This window comes from Nerophis ophidion, linkage group LG02, assembly GCF_033978795.1.
Source record: "Nerophis ophidion isolate RoL-2023_Sa linkage group LG02, RoL_Noph_v1.0, whole genome shotgun sequence".
NCBI lineage: Eukaryota > Metazoa > Chordata > Actinopteri > Syngnathiformes > Syngnathidae > Nerophis > Nerophis ophidion.
This window is the reverse complement of record NC_084612.1, coordinates 14,260,906-14,282,663: the sequence shown is the minus strand read 5'-3', so window position 1 is coordinate 14,282,663 and position 21,758 is coordinate 14,260,906. Positions and strand designations below refer to the sequence as shown.

Here is a 21,758-nt window from a genome sequence, read left to right as displayed (position 1 = left end):
CACCCCCGGGGCCTTGCCGCCGAGGAGCTTTTTAACTACCTCAGCGACCTCAGCCCCAGAAATAGGAGAGTCCACTACAGATTCCCCAGGCACCGCTTCCTCAAAGAAAGACGTGTTGGTGGGATTGAGGAGGTCTTCGAAGTATTCCCTCCACCGATCCACAACATAAGAAAACTCAATTTCTCTAATGGAGCCTCATCACCTCATTCTACGAACTTTTCAATTTAAAAATCCATCCATCCATTTCCTACCGCTTATTTCCTTTTGGGATCGCGGGGGGCGCTGTTGCCTATCTCAGCTACAATCGGGCGGAAGGCGGAGTACACCCTGAACAAGTCGCCAACTCACAAATCGACTGAATAAAAATATGCTTTGTTTTACTAACCTTTAATGCACCCATTGTGTGCCTCGCAGCACAACCATTTTAAGCCCGGTGTGGGCGGGCTGATCGCTCTCCGATGCAGCAGTATTGTCGTTAGCTTCTGTGCTAAGGGCTTTGTGGCTTTTTGAAATGTTTTATAGCCTATTATGTCATTTTTCTAATTTTACTAGCTCAATATGAGTCCAAAGAAAGCAATGGACACATATTGTAAAGCGTTGTATGGTTTAAAACATTCAAGGAGTATCAACAGCGCTGTCAACACTGCCTCCGACCTCTTTCTAAAGTTAAAGTTCCAACGATAGTCACACACACAATAGGTGTGGTAAAATGTGTCCTCTGCACTGGACCCATCCCCATGTTCACCCCTGGGAGGTAAGGGGAGCAGTGAGCAGCAGCGTACGCCGTGCTCGGGAATCATTTGGTGATTTAACCCCCAATTCCAACCCTTGATGCTGAGTGCCAAGCAGGGAGGTAATGGGCACCATTTTTTTTAGTCTTTGGTACGACTCGGCCGGGATTTGAAACCTTCTCAGTGGCCTAGTGGTTAGAGTGTCCACCGTGAGATCAGTAGGTTGGGAGTTCAAACCCCGGCCGAGTCATACCAAAGACTATAAGAAAAAGGGACCCGTTGCCTCCCTGCTTCCCTCAGCATCAAGGGTTGGAATTGGGGGTTAAATCACCATAAATGATTCCCGGGAGCGGCACCACTGCTACCCACTGCTCCCCTCACTTCCCAGGGGGTGATCAAGGGGATGGGTCAAATGCAGAGGACAAATTTCGCCACACCTAGTGTGTGTGTGACAATCACTGGTACTTTAACTTTAATTTCCCAACCTCCACTCTTCTCTTCCGCTGAACATCAAGAAAATTAACCAACGAGGTAAAATGGATTTTATTTTGCATTCCTAATCATTGTGGCGACCTGGCTGTTAAAGTTAAGGAGTTTTGTGATTTAAACTGTGCGTGCACCACAGTGTGTGTGCTTGTCAGCAGGGCAATGAGGTCTTGTTTTGGCCGTTATGAAATAGAAAATTAATCCCTCATTATTGTTTGTTATACAGTACTGCATAGCGTGAAGTGAAGTGAATTATATTTATATAGCACTTTTCTCTAGTGACTCAAAGTGCTTTACATAGTGAAACACAATATCTAAGTTACATTTGAACCAGTGTGGGTGGCACTGGGAGCAGGTGGGTAAACTGTCTTGCCCAAGGACACAATGGCAGTGACTAGGATGGCGGAAGCGGGGATCGGAAGCGAGGATCGAACCTGGAACCCTCAAGTTGCTGGCACGGCCACTCTACCAACCGAGCTACACCGCCCAATAGCGCTTTATATTGTTAATCCAGTCGCGACTGGAACCACTATTTGTACTTCCATTGTTTATTTTGTAAAAATTGTTATAATATACAAAACTGTCTGTTTACAAACTTTTTGAAAGTACCAATTAAATTTGAAAATCAAGGTTTTACTGTACTATGGCAATAAAAGGTGACGTAACACTGTACAAAGAGGGCGAGGTCAGAAACTGTCTTGAGAAAACTGTAACCTGACTTAAACCAATGTTAAACGGAGACAAACTCTTGTGAACTGGTCCAGATCATCTTTTTATGATCATCATTATATGGTGGGTTTGCCAGGAACACAAAGCTAATTTTTCACCTAGTTGCTTTAATTAACTGTAGTGTAGTGTTTCTTACCACTTGATAAGGTTAAGAGCTCATTGTTAAAGGGGAACATTATCACAATTTCAAAAGGGTTAAAAACAATAAAAATCAGTTCCCAGTGGCTTGTTTTATTTTTTGAAGTTTTTTTCAAAATTTTACACCTCCCGGAATATCCCTAAAAAAAGCTTTAAAGTTCTTGATTTTCGCTATTTGCAATGCGACTGTCCATTTCCCTGTGGCGTCATAAAGGGCTGCCAATAAAAATAACATGGCGGTTACCACAGCAAGATATAGCGACATTAGCTCGGATTCAGACTCGGATTTCAGCGGCTTAAGCGATTCAACACATTACGCATGTATTGAAACAGATGGTCGGAGTATGGAGGCAGATAGCGAAAACGAAATTGAAGAAGAAATTGAAGCTATTGAGCGAATAGCTATTGACGCTATTCGGCCATAGCATGGGTGTACCTAATGAAGTGGCCCATAGCATGGCTGCCTTATTAGCATCGCCGGTAAAATGTGCAGACCAAACGATCAGGACTTTCGCATCTTGTGACACTGGAGCAACTTAAGTGTTTGTTTCGCATTAAATGTGGGTATCTAGTTTCAAATGTACATACAACTAGCGTAAATAGCATGTTAGCATCAATTAACGTAGCATGTTAGCATCGATTAGTGGCAGTCATGCCGTGACCAAATATGTCTGATGAGCACATAAGTCAATAACATCAACAAAACTCACCTTTGTGATTTCGTTGACTTAATCGTTGCAAATGCATCTGCAGGTTATCCATACATCTCTGTGCCATGTCTGTCTTAGCATCGCCGGTCAAATGTGCAGACACTCTGGCAAATTCAATGGGGGTCTGGCGGCAGATTTCTTGCCAGTGGTGCAACTTGAATCCCTCCCTGTTAGTGTTGTTACAACCTCCGACAACACGTCGACGAGGCATGATGTCTCCAAGGTTCCAAAAAATAGTCGAAAAAACTGAAAATAACAGAGCTGAGACCCGGTGTTTGTAATGTGAAAATGAAAATGGCGGGTGTATTACCTCGGTGACGTCACATTTTGACGTCATCGCTAAAAGACCGATAAACAGAAAGGCATTTAATTCTGCCAAAATTCACCCATTTAGAGTTCGGAAATCGGTTAAAAAAAATACATGGTCTTTTTTCTGCAACATCAAGGTATATATTGATGCTTGCATAGGCTTGGTGATAATGTTCCCCTTTAAGAGAGGACCACCACAAAATATCTGTTTTTCAGCTGTGGTCCGTATGGGCGGCAGTGGAAATTTGTTGTAACACACTTTTCCACTACGTGTAGCAGAAATGAAAATATCAAACAGAAGAAGTCTGGAGCTAATGTCATAGAGAAGATTCTTTAACACAAAAATGATGACTAAAGTGGTAAAGCTATATTTTCATTTATTCTTTTTTTTTTTTTTTTACTGTTTAGTTAATTAACTTATTCACTATTAATTGTCTTGATTTCACCACAACAAGAAAAAAAAATGTGTTTTTATATAATAGTTTATCAGGTTAGTATTTATTTTTCTAACTAGCCTGATGTGTTAAATAATCGTTGCAATTGACACATGGTTTCATATCATTTGACAAGGTTGTTAAGAGGGTTAAATATAATTGTTGAATACAATTAAAACTAATAATAAGATTACTTATTAAGTATTATTATTTGAGCGGGTCAAAAAGGTTAGGAACTGCTGCCGTAATTCAAAACTAAATTGGCGAACACTGAAAAACACCACAGTATCAGAAGCAATATTTGCTCTTGTAGAACTGCCATGAAATCCTCCGTCCAAAAAGTTGCTTTCGGCAGGAAAATCTTCCTCCAAATCCTTTGGTGATTTCCCCTCGCTCGTCAGCGAGTCAATTTCTTGTCAGTGTCAGGGCCAGCTCAGCTAACACTTTGGACTCTATCGTGTTTTCTGTCATCCACTTTTCGCCCTCTTCCCCTCTCGTCGCTTTCTGCTCCACACCGTGAGACTCTAGTAATGCCGGGGAAAATTACCAGCTCGGCTTCATTGAAAGTGTGGTCGCAGAAGGGGAATGTGGAGGTGTTTCTGGGGAGGTTGGAGCTCAAGCGACAGGCCCTGAAATCAAGCCATCAACACAACACATTGCTGCAATCAGACCACCCCGGAAGATTGGATACATGCCTTGGCTCAGTTGTAAATGATCGAATATGAGCTCTTTTGTATGGAGAATAATAAAGTGTTGAGACCGGGTTGATGGTGGATGATGAAAGGAGAAGACAATCATCCCAGCAGGACTGCAGTTCATGTGAGGACTTGAGGCTGCTTTTTTCTTGCATTCTCCCATTCATTAATTCCTGTAAAATCCTTTGGGTCTGGCAACTGAGCTTGGGTGAGAAATCTATAATATCCCAGTACCCCAGAGGTAGAAGGAGGGTTTCCGAAGATGACGCTCGATATGTGAGCTTATTCTGGTTTTCTCACGGTTAACCATGCTGACAGCCTTAATCTTCCCAGAGAGACTCCTCACAGGGAAATTTTAACATGTTTGCTCTCTTTTACATACTTTTCTTCGAAAGTTTCTCTTGTTGTTGTCATAGTTCAGCCAGGTCCGCCTTAATGCACAGGCTTACATGGGCTGAAGCCCAGTGGCACCCACCCTATCAGGGGCCCCCGATTTTGATGGCTGAATCCAATGATTGGTGTTCATATCTGTCAATGACAGACAGCTCAGTGATAGTGTCCGTTAGAGATGCGCGATTTGGGGTGTCATCTGCGGAGTCCACGGATAAACCGCGGGTCGGGCGGGTGACATGACGAAAAAATTGATTTTAATTAGATTCGGGCGGCTGGCGGTTGAACCATCCGGAAATATTTGATATACATGGTTCCGGGATCGGTATCCTTTGCCATTCAAATAGCCATTTTAGACCCGTGTCACAAAGCGAAGAACACAATAGGAGACGCTATTATTTTCTAGAATGACTGCCGGCAGTCAACCAGATAATAAGTATTAGGGCGTGCTATGAAGCCATTGGCTTTGTCGCCTTCTACAACATGTACGATCTGCTTGTCAGTCCAGCATCATGTTGTGTGTGGCGTCCCTCGCATACTGGGTGACACAAAGTACACTAATGGTTGTGATATAAACAATTTTAACACTTTTAGTAATATGCGCCACGCTGTGAAGCCACACAATACAAGATTGACAAACACATTTCGGGAGAACATTCTCACAGTAACACAACATAAATGCAACCAATACCCAGAATCCTTTGTATCCGTGACAAACCTGACTATTTTATACACCCCGCTAGCAGCAAACACCACCCAGCCCCCCCCCCCCCACCCCCACCCCACCACCACCACCCCGTGCGTCGGTAAGGTGGGCGGGGTTGGGGGCACGGGGGTGTAAAATATATTCAGGAACCGTGACGGATACAAAGGATTCTGGGTATGTGTTGTGTTGCGTTTATGTTGTGTTACTGTGAGGATGTTCTCCCGAAATGTGTTTATCAATCTTGTTTGGTGTGGCTTCACAGCGTGGTGCATATTAGTAAGTGTTAAAGTTGTTTATATCACAACCATCAGTGTACTCTGTATCACCCAGTATGCCTTTTAATCTTGTACGTGTAATTGCGGAAGCTGCACACAACATGTTGCCGGACCAACAATCAGTTCGTACATGTTGTTGAAGGTGTCAAAGGCAATGGCCTCACAGCACGCCCATATTCTTGTCATCAGGATGAACGCTATTGGATAGTCGCGAGAACGTTAGCGGTTCAAATTGTCTTTATTACTCTGTGAAACAGGTTTAAATAGCTCTGTGAGTGGTAAAGGCGGCCGACCTCTGATGTATTTCGGCGGGCGGTTGGCGGGCGGGTATGGTTCTGATAAAATGTTGGTTCGGGTGTACGGCGGGTGGATGACGACTTTGGTGATGCGGTTGCGGGTGATATAATTGCCTATCCGCGCATCTCTATTGTCCGTTCTCTCTCTGTCTCTTCCAGGTTGCGGGCATGAAGGGCCAGCATACTGACTAATTAGCTAAAAGAACGGGCAATCTCCCAGATGGTCTCCAAATCATGATTGTTTAGTCTGGGGGCGGGGGTTGTTAGGTGTGCAGACGACATTGGATGACGTGGCTGGCCACTTTATATTGCTCAGTGGCCTAGTGGTTAGAGTGTCCGCCCAGAGATCGGTAGGTCGTGAGTTCAAACCCCGTCCGAGTCATACCAAAGGCTATAAAAATGGGACCCATTACCTACCCGCTTGGCACTTAGCATCAAGGGTTGGAATTGGGGGTTAAATCACCAAAATGACTCCCGGGCGTGACCAACGATGCTGCTTACTGCTCTCTTCACCTCACAGGGGGTGAGGGTCATGGGTCGAGTGCAGAGAATAATCTCGCCACACCTACTGTGTGTGTGACAATCATTGGTACTTTAACTTTAGATGATGTGGCTCACAACATTGAATGATGTTGCAGACCACATTGACCAAATTTTTCAGATGTTCTTAAAATAACATTGTCCTCTATGGAATAAGCGTGTGGATTAGTGCGTCTGTAAATGTACACAACAAGCACTGTGTCAACTGAAGCTGGTCGCACCGCGCTCGCCCACTCCAACAGACGAGTTCTGCTGGGTCAAAATTAATTACAGTAGCTGTTACGCACACAGCAGCTGTGGTAAACAAATACATTTTCATTTAAAATGAGCCACCCATCCCCTCCCTGCACAAAATACTATACATTTTCCCCGTATGTTTACGAGCAACTTGAGCTATCGTCAAGCTGTGCTGGCATGTCCACTAAGAAATTTACCCTTCTTGCTCTTTTCCTATTTTTTTTTTAACTGCGCCCATTTGCTGAAAATTACCACTGTTCGAAATAAGGGTCTTCCCTTGTGCTTTTCTGGGTTTGGTTGTTTTATTCTCCAGTGCTAAATCCTACATGTTTTACTGTGATTTTTCTGCTCTTTTCTCTTTATTATTCCGCCTCTTCTTGAGGCATTCGACTGATTCTGTAGTTCTAGGGAATAATTTGAGGAAATAAAAAGACGAGGCTGCTTCTAATCAAAACTCATGAAGCTGCTCTAATACTGATCTAACTGGATTTCATTTTGCCCAAACTATAACGGTCAATGATCTGCAGGAAATTAAAAATGGTATTAAAAGTTTAGGCCGATCACAAAGGGACAAAAAACACATCATATAATTAAAGCAACAACACAAATTGCGGCTGAGATTGACAGCAATTACAGGACGGTCAATCATATTTTATGAATAGTTTGCTGTGTTTACATAAGCGTCCATCTATCGTCAATGTACTTAAAGCGCTTAACATATTTTAATTCAGTGTTGATGGGGAATGATAAACAGTACTCTCCAAAAGTCTGAAGTTAGACTATTTAATCAACTTTTTCATAAAGGTCTATGTAGCGAAGTGGACCTGAATACAAACCTTCAAAATATGTTTTTGTCCTAAACAAATTCAAAGTAAAAAGTATTCAAATTTGAAAATAAACATGTTTTCTTAGTTGCTTGACATTAAGTTTGATGACTCTGCGACTCTGTGTGACGAGATTGTGGGATTAAAACATGACAATATTTCTCAGTTATAGAAAGGCTGCCTCACGGTACACAATGGGACATTTTAATTTTAATTTTAAAATAATAGTTCAAAGCATGGGTGCTCACACTTTTTCAGCAGGTGAGCTACTTACTTACTAACTCAGTAGCTCGCTAGCTTGTGTGCGCTTAAAGGGGAACATTATCACCAAACCTATGCAAGCGTCAATATATACCTTGATGTTGCAGAAAAAAGACCATGTATTTTTTTAACCGGTTTCCGAACTCTAAATGGGTGAATTTTGGCAAATTAAACGCCTTTCTGTTTATCGGTCTTTTAGCGATGACGTCAGAACGTGACGTCACCGAGGTAACACACCCGCCATATTCATTTTCACATTACAAACGCCGGGTCTCAGCTCTGTTATTTTCCGTTTTTCCGACTATTTTTTGGAACCTTCGAGACATCATGCCTCGTCGGTGTGTTGTCGGAGGGTGTAACAACACTAACAGGGAGGGATTCAAGTTGCACCACTGGCAAGAAATCTGCCGCCAGACCCCCATTGAATGTATCAAAGTGTCTTCACATTTGACCGGCGATGCTAAGACAGACATGGCACAGAGATGTATGGATAACCTGCAGATGCATTTGCAACGATTAAGTCAACGAAATCACAAAGGTGAGTTTTGTTGATGTTGTTGACTTATGTGCTAATCAGACATATTTGGTCACGGCATGACTGACAGCTAATCGATGCTAACATGCTACTCTAATCGATGCTAACATGCTATTTACGCTAGCTGTATGTACATTTGAAACTAGATACCCACATATAATGCAAAACAAACACTTACCAATCGACGGATTTAAGTTGCTCCAGTGTCACAAGATGCGAAAGTCCTGATCGTTTGGTCTGCACATTTTACCGGCGATGCTAATAAGGCAGCCATGCTATGGGCCACTTAATTAGGTACACCCACGCTATGGCCGAATAGCGTCAATAGTTATTCGCTCAATAGCTTCAATTTCTTCTTCAATTTCGTTTTCGCTATCTGCCTCCATACTCCGACCATCTGTTTCAATACATGCGTAATCTGTTGAATCGCTTAAGACGCTGAAATCCAAGTCTGAATCCGAGCTAATGTCGCTATATCTTGCTGTAGTAACCGCCATGTAGTTTGTATTGGCAGCACTGTATGACATCAAAGGGAAATGGACGGTGGCTTCGAAAATAGAAAAAATAAGGCACTTTAAAGCTTTATTTAGGGATATTCCGGGACCGGTAACATTTTGAAAAAAACTTCAAAAAATAAAACAAGCCACTGGGAACTGATTTTTATTGTTTTTAACCCTTTTGAAATTGTGATAATGTTCCCCTTTAAGTTATGAGACCCTTATTTTGTTGACTGAGGCAGGATGGAGCAGCATTTGTATTGTGAAGACAGGAAGTGTGCAGTCATCTTAACATTTTGACGGCAAGTGTTTGGGAGAGAGAGTCTGTGTTGAAATAAAAAAAGTATTTCTTGCGTTCCTGCCTGACATATTTTCTTCATACTGAGCTCGAAGCAGCCTGCAGTCATTTCATAAGACCTCGGTGTATGTCAATCAAGTGACTGATAAATAATTTAAGGTACATTTTTTTAATGCCCGGCGATCTACCGACACCTCCTACGAGATCGAACGTTAGCTCGCGATGGGCACCCCTGGTCAAAAGCATATTGGGAGCAATAGGAACCGCACATTAAGTGCTTTTGGCACACACAAAAATGAGAGTTTATACTATTAACTAATAATACTAAATGTGTATAACTATGAAGTGCTATTGGTAACTAGAGTGTACCGCACCTCCGAAGTCAGGTAGGACATTCCCCTGCGCACATCTTAATATATTGAAAATGGAAGGATGGAAGGATGGATGAATGCCATAAATACTCATCTGTTTTCTCACGGCATTCAATTGATACCAACTGGACTGTTTGTCTTAAAAGAGGTTTCGCCTCTGATCAAAGTAGGCTTCATTAATTCATGCTCATATAATTTGATTGGTCAGATCTAGTTTTAGATTTTCTACTTGGATGAGAGGCAAAAGGTCTTCTAAGACAAACCAACCAGTCAAGAGGCAATCAATTGAATGACCTGAGAATACAATGCCTTCCGCAAACCCCGAAGGGAATAAGCATTAGAAAATGGATGGATGGAGAATACAATGACCTGGATGAATGAGAACATCCATAGGCATGCTCATCTGTTGTTTGCCAACTTGTTAACAACCTTTGACTTGCTAATAACCTTTTTTCCCAGCGGGTCTCTGTGTTGCTGCTCCAGCTTTTCAGGTCACCAGTGTGTGTGAGTGACAGGAGGAAAACTCTGACTCGCTGTTTCCTGCTGGTTTTGCTTGTTTAAATTTTAAGAGCTCGATTAGGAGAAAACTTTTTTTTTTAAAGGGGAATATTATAACCAGACCTATGTAAGTGTCAATATATACCTTGATGTTGCAGAAAAAAGACCATATGTTTTTTAACCGAATTCCGAACTTTAAAAGGGTGAATTTGGCGATTTAAACGCCTTTCAATTGTTCGCTGTCGGAGCGACGACCTTTCACCCGTGACGTTACAACGGGAAGCAATCCGCCATTTTCTCAAACACATTACACACACCAAATCAAATCAGCTCTGTCATTTTACGTTTCTTCGACTGTTTTCCGTACTTTGGAGACATCATGCCTCGTCGGTGTGTTGTCAGAGGGTGTAACAACACGATCAGGGACGGACGGATTCAAGTTGACTTACGTGGAGTGTGCATCGATTAGCACGGCATGCTAATCGGTGCTAACATGCTATTTAGGCTAGCTGTATGTACATATTGCATCGAAATGCCTCATTTGTAGCTATATTTGCATCCAGCCTTTCCCTCCATCCACATTTAATGCCAAACAAACACATACCAATCGATGGATTCAAGTTGAACCAGTGTCAAAAGATGCGAAAGTCCCTCGTTTGTTCTGCACATTTTACCGACGATAGCGATGCTACGACATAGATGTGTGGATATACTGCGTCACTCAAAGCAGATGCATTTCCAACGATAACGTCAACGAAATCACAAAGGTGAATTTTGTTGATGTTATTGACTTATGTGCTGATCAGACATATTTGGTCACGGCATGACTGCCAGCTAATCAATGCTAACATGCTATTTAGGCTAGCTGTATGTACATTTGCAGCTATATTTGCATCCAGCCTTTCCCTCCACCCACATTTAACGCCAAAGAAACACTTACCAATCGACGGATTTAAGTTGCTCCAGCGGTCAAAAGATGCAATCGTTGGTTAGAAGGCGATCGCCGAATAGCTTCATTAGCTATTCGCTCAATAGCGTCAGTTTCTTCTTCAATTTCGTTTACACGCGTAATCTGTTGAATAGCTTAAGCCGCTGAAATCCGAGTCTGAATCCAAGCTAATGTCGCTATATCTTTCTGTTCTAGCCGCCATGTTTCTTTGTATTGGCGTCACGCAGTGGACGGGTGGATTTACAGATAGCACAAATCAGGCCCTTGAAAGCCTTTTTTCGGGATATTACATGATGGGTAAAATTTTGAAAAAAACTTCGAAAAATAAAATAAGCCACTAGGAACTGATTTTCATGGGTTTTAACCCTTCTGAAATTGTGATAATGTTCCCTTTTAAGGTAATAACTATGTTTATATGTGGGCCAATGGTAGAGCAGAAATAGCCTGGTTTACAAAACAACATATTTTTCTCCAAAACTCGGTAGGTACAGTAGGTGTTTCACAGACCAAGAAAAAACAGCATACATTTTGATGACCATCTGGATAAAGTGTGTGAACAGGAATTGTCACCATTTCAGTCACAATGGTATTAATGGAATCAATAGAACCATTTATGAAACAGGAACTTTGCTTCTAATCGAACAAATATGTAAATCCATGTTTCCCTTGTGTTCCAAGGCACTTCTTTAATCATCATATTGATTGAACAAATCAGGAACAATTAGTGGACATTTGTAAACATCCCACAACAGGACTAAGGGGAAAGCAAAGTTTGTGGTAGAGAAATTACGCTATTAGCAGAACAAACAATTGAAATAAAATTGAGTGTGTACGATGATGCAGGCTTGATGTATATTGTCAGGTGTTTGTAATTATTTCCAACCGAGCATCAAAACAGCCTGATAAAAGGCGTCAAAAGGGCAATGAGAGCCACTGATTGTTTTACAACTATGTTTTAGCCTCTATGGCCCTATGGTTTCCACAACACGATTCCACCTGTCCTGTTTTGAAGGAGCCCATCCAAACTGTGTAGAATGCCACCCTCCTTTAGCCCGCTCTTGCCACTCGGCCATCCAGTTTCCAGACTGTGCAGTCATTTCCCAGCCCAGTGGAGCAGCACGTAGTGACCCCTGCCTCGACCCCCACCTCAGCTTGCCTGAGTTTTAGCGCCGGCTCAAGCCCAAAGAGAAGGTCCGGTCCACCTCTGTTATTATTTATGAGCTATTTCACATGGTTGTGCTTCCATTAGAGACCCAGCCTTGGCCTACCTTACACAGTGCTCCCCTTTGCACTTAACAAAAAGGGCAACGGCAGGGCTAGAGGGACCAGAAGGTGCAGAAGGATGGCTGTGGTTGGGTCCAGCATATTAGCAAGGCTACATATTTCATTTTTTATATGCTTGCCTCCTGGTTATCGAACACAACCATCTTGCGTGATCTCTTGAATGCCCTTTAAACGATGCTCGAGAAACTGGACAGCAAGTAAAAACTCCCTTGCCTTGTATCACCATGGCAACACCGCCGAGGTAGCTTAAGCCTCTCTCTTCAAACATTTGCGATCTTTTTATTTGCCAAATCAAGATTACCTCATCTAAAATGAAGGATAGTTATCAAACCGCTGCGTTAATTTGGCAGCAAATTGATTCTCTTATCAGCAAACAGTGTAGAGCAAAAAACAAGCTGAAAAATAATTGATTTGATTAACTGACTTCAACAAAAAATTTTATTTAATAGGAAATTATGGGCATGGAAGGCTAGAACATGATTAACTGAAGCGGGTAGGATCCAGAATGGTAATAATGTTGTTCAATTAAGGCCACATTTCCACCAAAGTTGGATTTGCACTTCATAAATCAAAAACATAATTCAAATCTAAATATTGGACATTACAGAAGAGTCTATCGCCAAAGACCATTAATTAAGCATAATTATTGCAGTCGCCTGACATTGCCTGCACTTACAGGGGAACTGCCCTTTTTTTTTTTTTTTTTGCCTATCGTTCACAATCATTATGAGAGACAAAAGAAGACAAACGTTTTTTTTTTTTTTTTAATTCTGACATGTAAAAAAAAAAAAAAAAGTTTTTTTTATTTATTTTTTTATTTTTATTTTTTTAAATTCTAACATCTAGCGGAAGAAGATGGATGGATGGAATTCTAACATGTACACATTGGCTCGTTCCTGGTGGCTAGCAATGCAGCTAATGGGAGCAATCAATTCTACGTCAAAATCACTTTAAAAATACATTCAAAAACCGTCAACAATACTTGAATTATGTTCCGTAACCTGTATAATAACCAAGCTGTAGCAACATTGTTTTTGTAGAGCGAACATTTAGTAGGAACTCTTTTTCTAGCTTAGTAACACATCGGCATGCCGTAAAATTAGTGTCAGTAACCGCAAAAACTATCTGCAGAAAGAGATAAGCTAGCTTGTACGTCAGACCGAATCATGTTTTAGTTTGTAATGCACCACACAATGCATAGGAAAACAATCTTTATTGATTGAAAATCATGAACAATCATATTACGGTATCTGTAAAGTAATAGCCCACATTTTATGTTTTGTTTGTACACAGCCAGGGTATTTATTGTAGTTGTATTGCTGCATGTATCCTGATTGATATTTAATTGTGATTGGCTGGGGACATTTTTCCAGTTTATTTGGGTAAGCATTCCATTTATGTCAAAACAGCTCAACTCCAAGTTACAAATTTACAGTGCCAAAGTTACGTCGACCTCACTGATTCTGTCACTTCTGTCTGCTCCAACGTTTCACCCTCAGTTCGCGCTGGCTTCTAGAAGCAGCAGTTTATCCTCCGTATATTCAGCTTCAAAAGATAAGGTTGTGAATCCTCATTTGTCAAAAAATCGTCGGCTTTGTTGTCTATTACGAGATCTGCCACAATTAGAAAACACACTCGCGTTTGTTTCCAGGAAGTACGAACACATTTGTTTCCAAAAGTCAGACGTGCCAGCTATGGAAACAGAAATCAATGCCCGGAGGAAATAATTCCTGGCAGTGATTAAAATAACTAAAATACGGTGAATATTGAACATATGAACGTGTCTGTTACTACATTGTATATTATACTTGCAGTGTGTTTCTAAAAAGTTAATGCAGGGTTTTGAAGTTGTTTTAGGCGGCTTTGAAGGTTTTGACGGTGACTACTATTGGTTGCATCTTCAAAGCGTTTTTTTTATCATCTTTAAAAACCTAAATAAAAAAAGACATGTGCTCTTGTCTCTCATAATGATTGTGTACAATAAGCAACATTTTTAAAACAAGTGCAGTTCCCCCTAAAACCGGGGACAGACTTTAATAATAATGATGAATGTGACACTGATCTCTATTCTGCCACTGCAGCATATCGTAAAATGAAAACCAGGCCAGTCAGTGTATGAATAAAATGTTTCTACGACTCACTTCTGAGACAACATGAGACACAGTTGATGGGTCCAACACTTTTAACTGTCTGCAACACTTGGCTTGGAGCAGCCAGTAGCGAACACTCAGAGCGACAGCGGACCTCTTTGTGTCTGTTGTTGCATTTAGTCAGAGGTGGGCAGTAATACGCTACATTTACTCGATTACAATTACTTAAGTAACGTTTTGGATAAATTATACTTTTCAGAGTAGTTTTAATGCAACATACTTTAACTTTTACTTGAGTATTTTTGTGATGAAAAAACGTTACTTTTACTCCATTCCATTAAGTTTATTTCCAATTGTTACATATATTTTTATCACAATTATTCATAATCTATTAATGAAGGCTTGCAAAGACGTATTCATTCATCAGCGAGCTTTCATACGGCAGGCACTGTCACATGACTGTTTGACCAATCCAACTTAAACAGAAGTGACGCTTCACGCCAAACCACTAATCAAATGCAGCCTGAGATTCTGCCAGGGGAGTGACAGACCAGTAGTGAGGAAATGCAAGGCCAACAAGCACAAAGTACAGATATAGGAGCTGAACTGCGTCAGTATTTTAAATTACATGGTAAAATAGAAAAATACTTTTTTAATAAGTGACAGAATTTACCCAAAGAAGACACAATAATTACAGTGGGGCAAAAAAGTATTTAGTCAGCCACCGATTGTGCAAGTTCTCCCAATTAAAGTGATGACAGAGGTCTGTAATTTTCATCATAGGTACACTTCAACTGTGAGAGACAGAATTTGAAAAAAAATCCAGGAATTCACATTGTAAGAATTTTAAATAATTTATTTGTAAATTATGGTGGAAAATAAGTATTTGGTCAACCATTCAAAGCTCTCACTGATGGAAGGAGGTTTTGGCTCAAAATCTCACGATACATGGCCCCATTCATTCTTTCCTTAACACGAATCAATCGTCATGTCCCCTTAGCAGAAAAACAGCCCCAAAGCATGATGTTTCCACCCCCACACTTCACAATAAGTACGGTGTTCTTGGGATCCATCCATCCATCCATCCATCATCTTCCGCTTATCCGAGGTCGGGTCGGGGGGGCAGCAGCCTATGCAGGGAAGCCCAAACTTCCCTCTCCCCAGCCACTTCGTCTAGCTCTTCCCGGGGGATCCCGAGGCGTTCCCAGGCCAGCCGGAAGACATAGTCTTCCCAACGTGTCCTGGGTCTTCCCCATGGCCTCCTAACGGTTGGACGTGCCCTAAACACCTCCCTAGGGAGGCGTTCGGGTGGCATCCTGACCAGATGCCCGACCCACCTCATCTGGCTCCTCTCGATGTGGAGGAGCAGCGGCTTTACTTTGAGTTCCTCCCGGATGGCAGAGATTCTCACCCTATCTCTAAGGGAGAGCACCGCCACCCGGCGGAGGAAACTCATTTCGTCAGCTTGTACCCGTGATCTTATCCTTTCGGTCATGACCCAAAGCTTTTGACCATAGGTGAGGATGGGAACGTAGATTGACCGGTAAATTGAGAGCTTTGCCTTCCGGCTCAGCTCCTTCTTCACGGTGTTCTTGGGATGCAACTCAGTATTCTTCTTCCTCCAAACACGACGAGTTGAGTTTATACCTAAATGGATACATGGATGATACAGCAGAGGATTGGGAAAATGTTATGTGGTCAGATGAAACCAAAATAGAACTTTTTGGTATAAACTCAACTCGTCGTGTTAGGAGGAAGAAGAATACTGAGTTGCATCCCAAGAACACCATACATACTGTGAAGCATGGAGGTAGAAACATCATGCTTTGGGGCTGTTTTTCTGCTAAGGGGACAGGACGATTGATCCGTGTTAAGGAAAGAATGAATGGAGCCATGTATCGTGAAATTTTGAGCCAAAACCTCCTTCCATCAGTGAGAGCTTTGAATGGTTGACCAAATACTTATTTTCTACCATAATTTACAAATAAATTATTTAAAATTCTTACAATGTGAATTCCTGGATTTTTTTTCACATTCTGTCTCTCACAGTTGAAGTGTACCTATGATGAAAATTACAGACCTCTGTCATCATTTTAAGTGGGAGAACTTGCACAATCGGTGGCTGACTAAATACTTTTTTGCCCCACAGTACGTGACATGAGAAAAACTGGTAAGCAGACACCTCCTAAAACAGTTGACTGAAAAAGTGATCTTTGCATATGTCTGAGGATCCGAATAAAACAAAAAACATATAGAGATCTAAAAGAGAACACCCACCTGTGATTGTGACAAAGGTGTTCCCCTCCTCCCCCAGCAAAGGGTTGACAAGTCGGCAGCTGTAGTTGCTGTTCGGCTCCAGCACCACCGTCAACATGCTGGTCAGAGAAAACAGCCCTTGGTCGTTGGCCACCACCGCTGTGGTGATGTTGTCCGTCAGGTTGTGGCCACTCCCGTCTTGCCATACCACGTCTGCTACCGGGTAGCCTCCGTAGGCATCACAGGTTAGGGCCACCTTATCGCCCGGCCGAAGGTTGGATGTTGACTCCAAAGTCACTACGGGCTTGGAGTAAGGAGCTGGATAAAAGATGGGAGATGACTATTCAAAAAGGGTAAACGTAGGAAGTGGTTGAATTTTGAAAGGATATGGTGACATCGAATAATCCTCTAAGCAGCATGAGGCACCTTGGGATTTGTTTGATAAGATTCCTGTTAGAGTGTAAATAACATTTAGTGTGCTTAGCATGAAATGGGGTTTTATGATCCCACATGACATCTGTAGCACATGGCGGCGCTGTATCTCAGCACTCTCCAGAGAAGGAGGTGGGCCTGGAAGAAATTGGCAGGCTTGGAGATTTGGGAAGACCCAGGCTGTAGTGTAGGCGGGTAGGGGTAAATTGTCAGCTCGGGCTAAAATCCCAAATCCCTTGAGCTGAAATACAAGTACAGAAGAGGAAGAGAAAAGAGGCTGCTGTATTCCCAGAGCCAATCACGGTACAGCAAACAACGGGGTGGTGCTGAGACGGAGATGATTGAAGTTAGTCTGACCTGCTTTGTGAGAAGATGACTTTTTGACATGGAAATTAGATTTACTGTTCTTTCTGCTAACTTCCTCTACTGTCAGCATCAGGCACATTTCCATTGAGATTTGCTCGTTTGCATCTGCAGCAGGAAGGAAATATACGATGCGAACTGTGAATGTGGTTTAAAAATAGCAACATCTATAAATCTAATGCATAAAATGGAACCAATTTGTCACTGTTGGCGACATTGTTTTCCTTCTCGCCAGCTAGCAGGGAGAGAAAAAAAAACATTATTCATTAACACTACCTAATGCACATCCATCCTTGGAGAATAGAGCGACTCTCAATGGATATAAAAATGTGTGGGGAAAAAAGGCATTGCATCTCATTCTAAATATAAAAAATAAGTCTCCGCATTGAGGAGGGTGGCCCACATGGGCATTTAAAGAGCCAGGACGTTACTAAAGCCTGATTGACCAAAACAACAGCTAATAATCCGAGTCAGCGTCTATTGACCACAACAAAGGCCACAATCAGCGCTTATTGACCAGACACACAACTAGCCAGCCCCGAGGAAGCTGTTTATCTCATGTTTATGTCCTGCAAGGTATGGATGCAGGTAAGTACCCATAGCATTATACGACTATGCCATTAATGGATGAGTGCAGATCTTAATATGTTGAGCTCTTATTTAATTATGTCATTATCCACACGACATTAGATTACTTACAACATGCCAAAACAGAGAGACAATCAAGCTACTCATCAATAGTCATCTGTCTAAGGACATTACTTGCGAAATTACAAGTGATTCTTTCCAGGTCTTTCCTTGTCAAAGGATGTCTTTCACACCTTAAGCGTAAAATACAAGTTTTTGCGGTTACTGTTAGGGGAGGGAATCTTTAAGCCCCTCACAATTCGATTACGATTCAAGAGCTACAATTCGATTAAAATTCGATTATCGATGCATCGTTTATTTCTGTATATTGATGCAGTTTTACTTTTTTTTTGTTTCACTTAATAAGCGTGTATTAATTGCAACTTAAAAAAAAATATTCATTTGGAAAAAGAAACAGTTAAATTAATTCCCACATTTATTAAATCAATGGAAAAGTGTGCAAAACTGGAACATAATTGCCCACTAATAAAGGAGCTGGTTGGATCTCTCGGTGAGGTGGCTCGCTGCAGTCAGCAACATTTTATAACTATCTGCATTATTATATTTACAATAAATAAATCGATGATTGATTACTGACGTTTACAAATCAATTCTATAATTGTCCATATCCGAATTGGGATTGATTGATTGATTGAAACTTTTATTAGTAGATTGCACAGTACAGTACATATTCCGTACAATTGACCACTAAATGGTAACACCCAAATAAGTTTTTGAAGTTGTTTAAGTCGGGACCACGTAGATCAATTCACGATGCATCTAAAAATAAATTATTTCTCCCACCTCTCGTTACTATTCAGTATTACGTAGTCATACTATACAATTTGAGGGGCTTTTGAATCTTCTGCAGTTTAAGGAAGCCAACTCACTTTTCACCAGTACAAGGATTTTAAAATAAAAGTCAGAAAATACGACATGTACAAGATTGGTACCGTTCACATTTGAACCGATATGGTATTGATTCCAAGTACGTTTGTGTGTGTTAATAAATGTTAATTGTTTGATGATGAAATTAAATGTTTTAAAATCACATTTAAATTGAGCTGATTATTATAACTGTACTGTCCAGTTATTATTGTTTTGTTAATACATCTGAATATTTTCTGCAAGGCAGCTGCTAGCTATCTATGGCAGTGTTTTTCAACCACTGTGCCGCGGCACACTAGTGTGCCGTGATATACAGTCTGGTGTGCCGTGGGAGATTATGTAATTTCACCTAATTGGGTTAAAAATATTTTTTTGCAAACCAGTAATTATAACCCGAAAATAATGTGTCGTTGTTTAGTGTGTGTGTTGTCCAAAGCTCAGCAGAGTAGCCGTGTAATACTCTTCCATATCAGTAGGTGGCAGCAGGTAGCTAATTGTTTTGTAGATGTGGGAACGTGGTTTGTCGTAATCACAATATGCGGGAGGCAGCGTGCAGGTAGAAAGGTACCTAACGCTAAAACCAAAAATAAACAAAAGGCGATGGCTGCTAAGAAAAAGCATTGAAGCTAAAGGTTGCAAAGTAAACAAAAACAGAATGCTGGACGACAGCAAAGACTTACAGCGTGTGGAGCAGTCGGCGTCCACAAAGTACATCTGTACATGACAATCAACTATGTCCCCACCAAGAAGGATAGCGACCGCACAACTTAAATAGTCTTGGTTGCGAAAACAAAGCACTTGCAGGAAATAGCGTTCAAGGAAGACATCAAACTGCAATAGGAAAATACCAACAAAACAGGAAAAAACACAAAAATAGGAGCGCAAGACAAGGACTACACGAAATCACCAAAAAAACCTCCAAATAAGTAAGGGCGTGATGTAACAGGTGGTGACAGTACACCTACTTTGAGACAAGAGCTATAGTGATGCATAGTTGGTTATGGTTTAAAGTCATATCCAACAATTGCGACAATGACTTTTTATTGTCAATATCGGCTCCTGACTTTCATTTTTGTTATGTTTTCTGCTGGTAGGTGTGCCTCGGGATTTTTTCAATGAAAAAAATGTGCCTCTGCTTAGAAAAGGTTGAAAAACACCGATCCATGGTATGTTGTCTTACAAAGAAGTAGCTTTTTCCAAGAAGGTGAATGTGTTATGTTGCACCCTACAAAGTGTTTATACTGTCATCTGTTTGATTTTAAGATTCATCTTAGTTGAAGTTTTTATTATTAAATTTTAGGGTGTTGAAATTGCTATGTAAAATCGCTAATGCTAATAGTAGCGTTACTACGCATCAAAGTGCATTTTGGAGAAGTGGAGCCTTACTTTACGTTTGAGTATTTTGTACCTAGCGCACTTGCTTTGTTGGGGTTGAAAATTACTTTGAAGGGAGTTTGGGTGAGTCCGCCCTGAGTTCTGGTTGAGTGATTGTTTCCCTGAGCCGGTGTTTAGTCTGCAACTGAAATGACAGGTATGCAACCGGACGTGATGTCACATGCAACAAAGGTAACAACACCGTTTGATTTTAAATGACTCCATAAACGGTAGCATTAATGGAATTTGTCGGTGCCTATAAAAGTACTGAATTCGTTACCCACCCCTAACAAAAGGTTAATTGGCTTCTAAAATAGCATTAAGCACATACAGTCAATTAATAACTTTCCACCATACTTACTTGGTTGTGGTGATAAAGCACAGCACCATATTGAACGCATCAGTCAAAACTAAACATTATAATCAAATAGAACTGTATTTAATAGTGGTTTGTGGGTCTGGTATGGAGGTTGAGTATTTGTCTAACTTAGAAGGTAGTAGTACAGCATGTTGAGCAGTGTGGGCCTACAGTTTGAATGCCTATAATCACTGCCCACACTGCCTATATTGTAAGGAATATTGTAAGGAATAACCATAGTGCTTTGTTAACCTCAAATAAGGTCGTATAATTTATACGTGTATAGAAATGTTGTTTTAGTGTGCATTCTCACCGGCCACCTGCAGGATCAAAGCAGCGCTGCCGTAGTCCCGCACCCTGACAAAGCAGGTGTAGCTGCCTTCGTCGGCCACCGCCACCTTCCTCAGCAGCAGGGAAGCGTTGCCCAGGCGCAGCTCAGCCGGGAAGAGGCTGGTACGGTTGACAAAGTTGTAGGACTGGTCGGCTAGCTGATCGCGTCCCTCGCTGTAGCCGTACACGCTGCGCTTCGTTTCGGTCAGCTGCCAGAAGACCGTCACATCGGACTCGTTGAAGGGCCCGGCAGCATTGAAGGAGCAGTTGAGGATGGCGTCCTTGCCATGCAGCGCCACCACTGGCTGGTCGGGAACGTGCACGTCCATTAGAGCTACAAGAAAGGCAAAGGAGCACATGAGTGATACCGAGCAATAATAGAGGTAAATGGTGTGTCCCAAAGAACAGTGACTAAAGACAAATGTCAGCTGTACACCAGGGATATTCAACTGAATTGTTTTGGGCGCCACATTTCCAGAAAACTAAGGACCACGAGCGGACCGTACATCTCCCTTCAAATTAAGTCTTATTTCGTATATTCCAGAAAAGCAGCGTTTCATTTTTATCTATTTATTTTGTCAGACTTAGACCTTGAACTTGGACCTTCATCAAACCAGCTAGTTAAAGATCATCTCTATGACAGCAGTGTTGTGTGGGCCTAGGCCGATAACAAGTTTTGTTGGACAATATATTGACTTACAAATTATTGCCAATAAACAATATTATTGCCGTTATTTTTTTTTTGACCAAATTAACCACTGATGTAATGATCATACATATAGTAATAGAAGTATACCATTTCAAATGCAGTTAACTTGTAATTCTTGTACTTTTTAGATTGTAATTA

General features: G+C 41.4%; 1 protein-coding gene across 1 annotated transcript in view; it reads right to left on the bottom strand.

The window, feature by feature from the left end:
• Positions 1-21,758, bottom strand: part of cd276 (CD276 molecule) — a 239,667-nt gene that overhangs the window by 168,663 nt on the left and 49,246 nt on the right. The window contains exons 3-4 of the mRNA XM_061877936.1: positions 20,895-21,245; positions 16,561-16,857 (exon numbers count right to left, since the gene is read on the bottom strand). Of these exons, the coding sequence (XP_061733920.1) occupies positions 16,561-16,857; positions 20,895-21,245 (648 nt within the window). The remainder of the gene's footprint in view (positions 1-16,560; positions 16,858-20,894; positions 21,246-21,758) is intronic.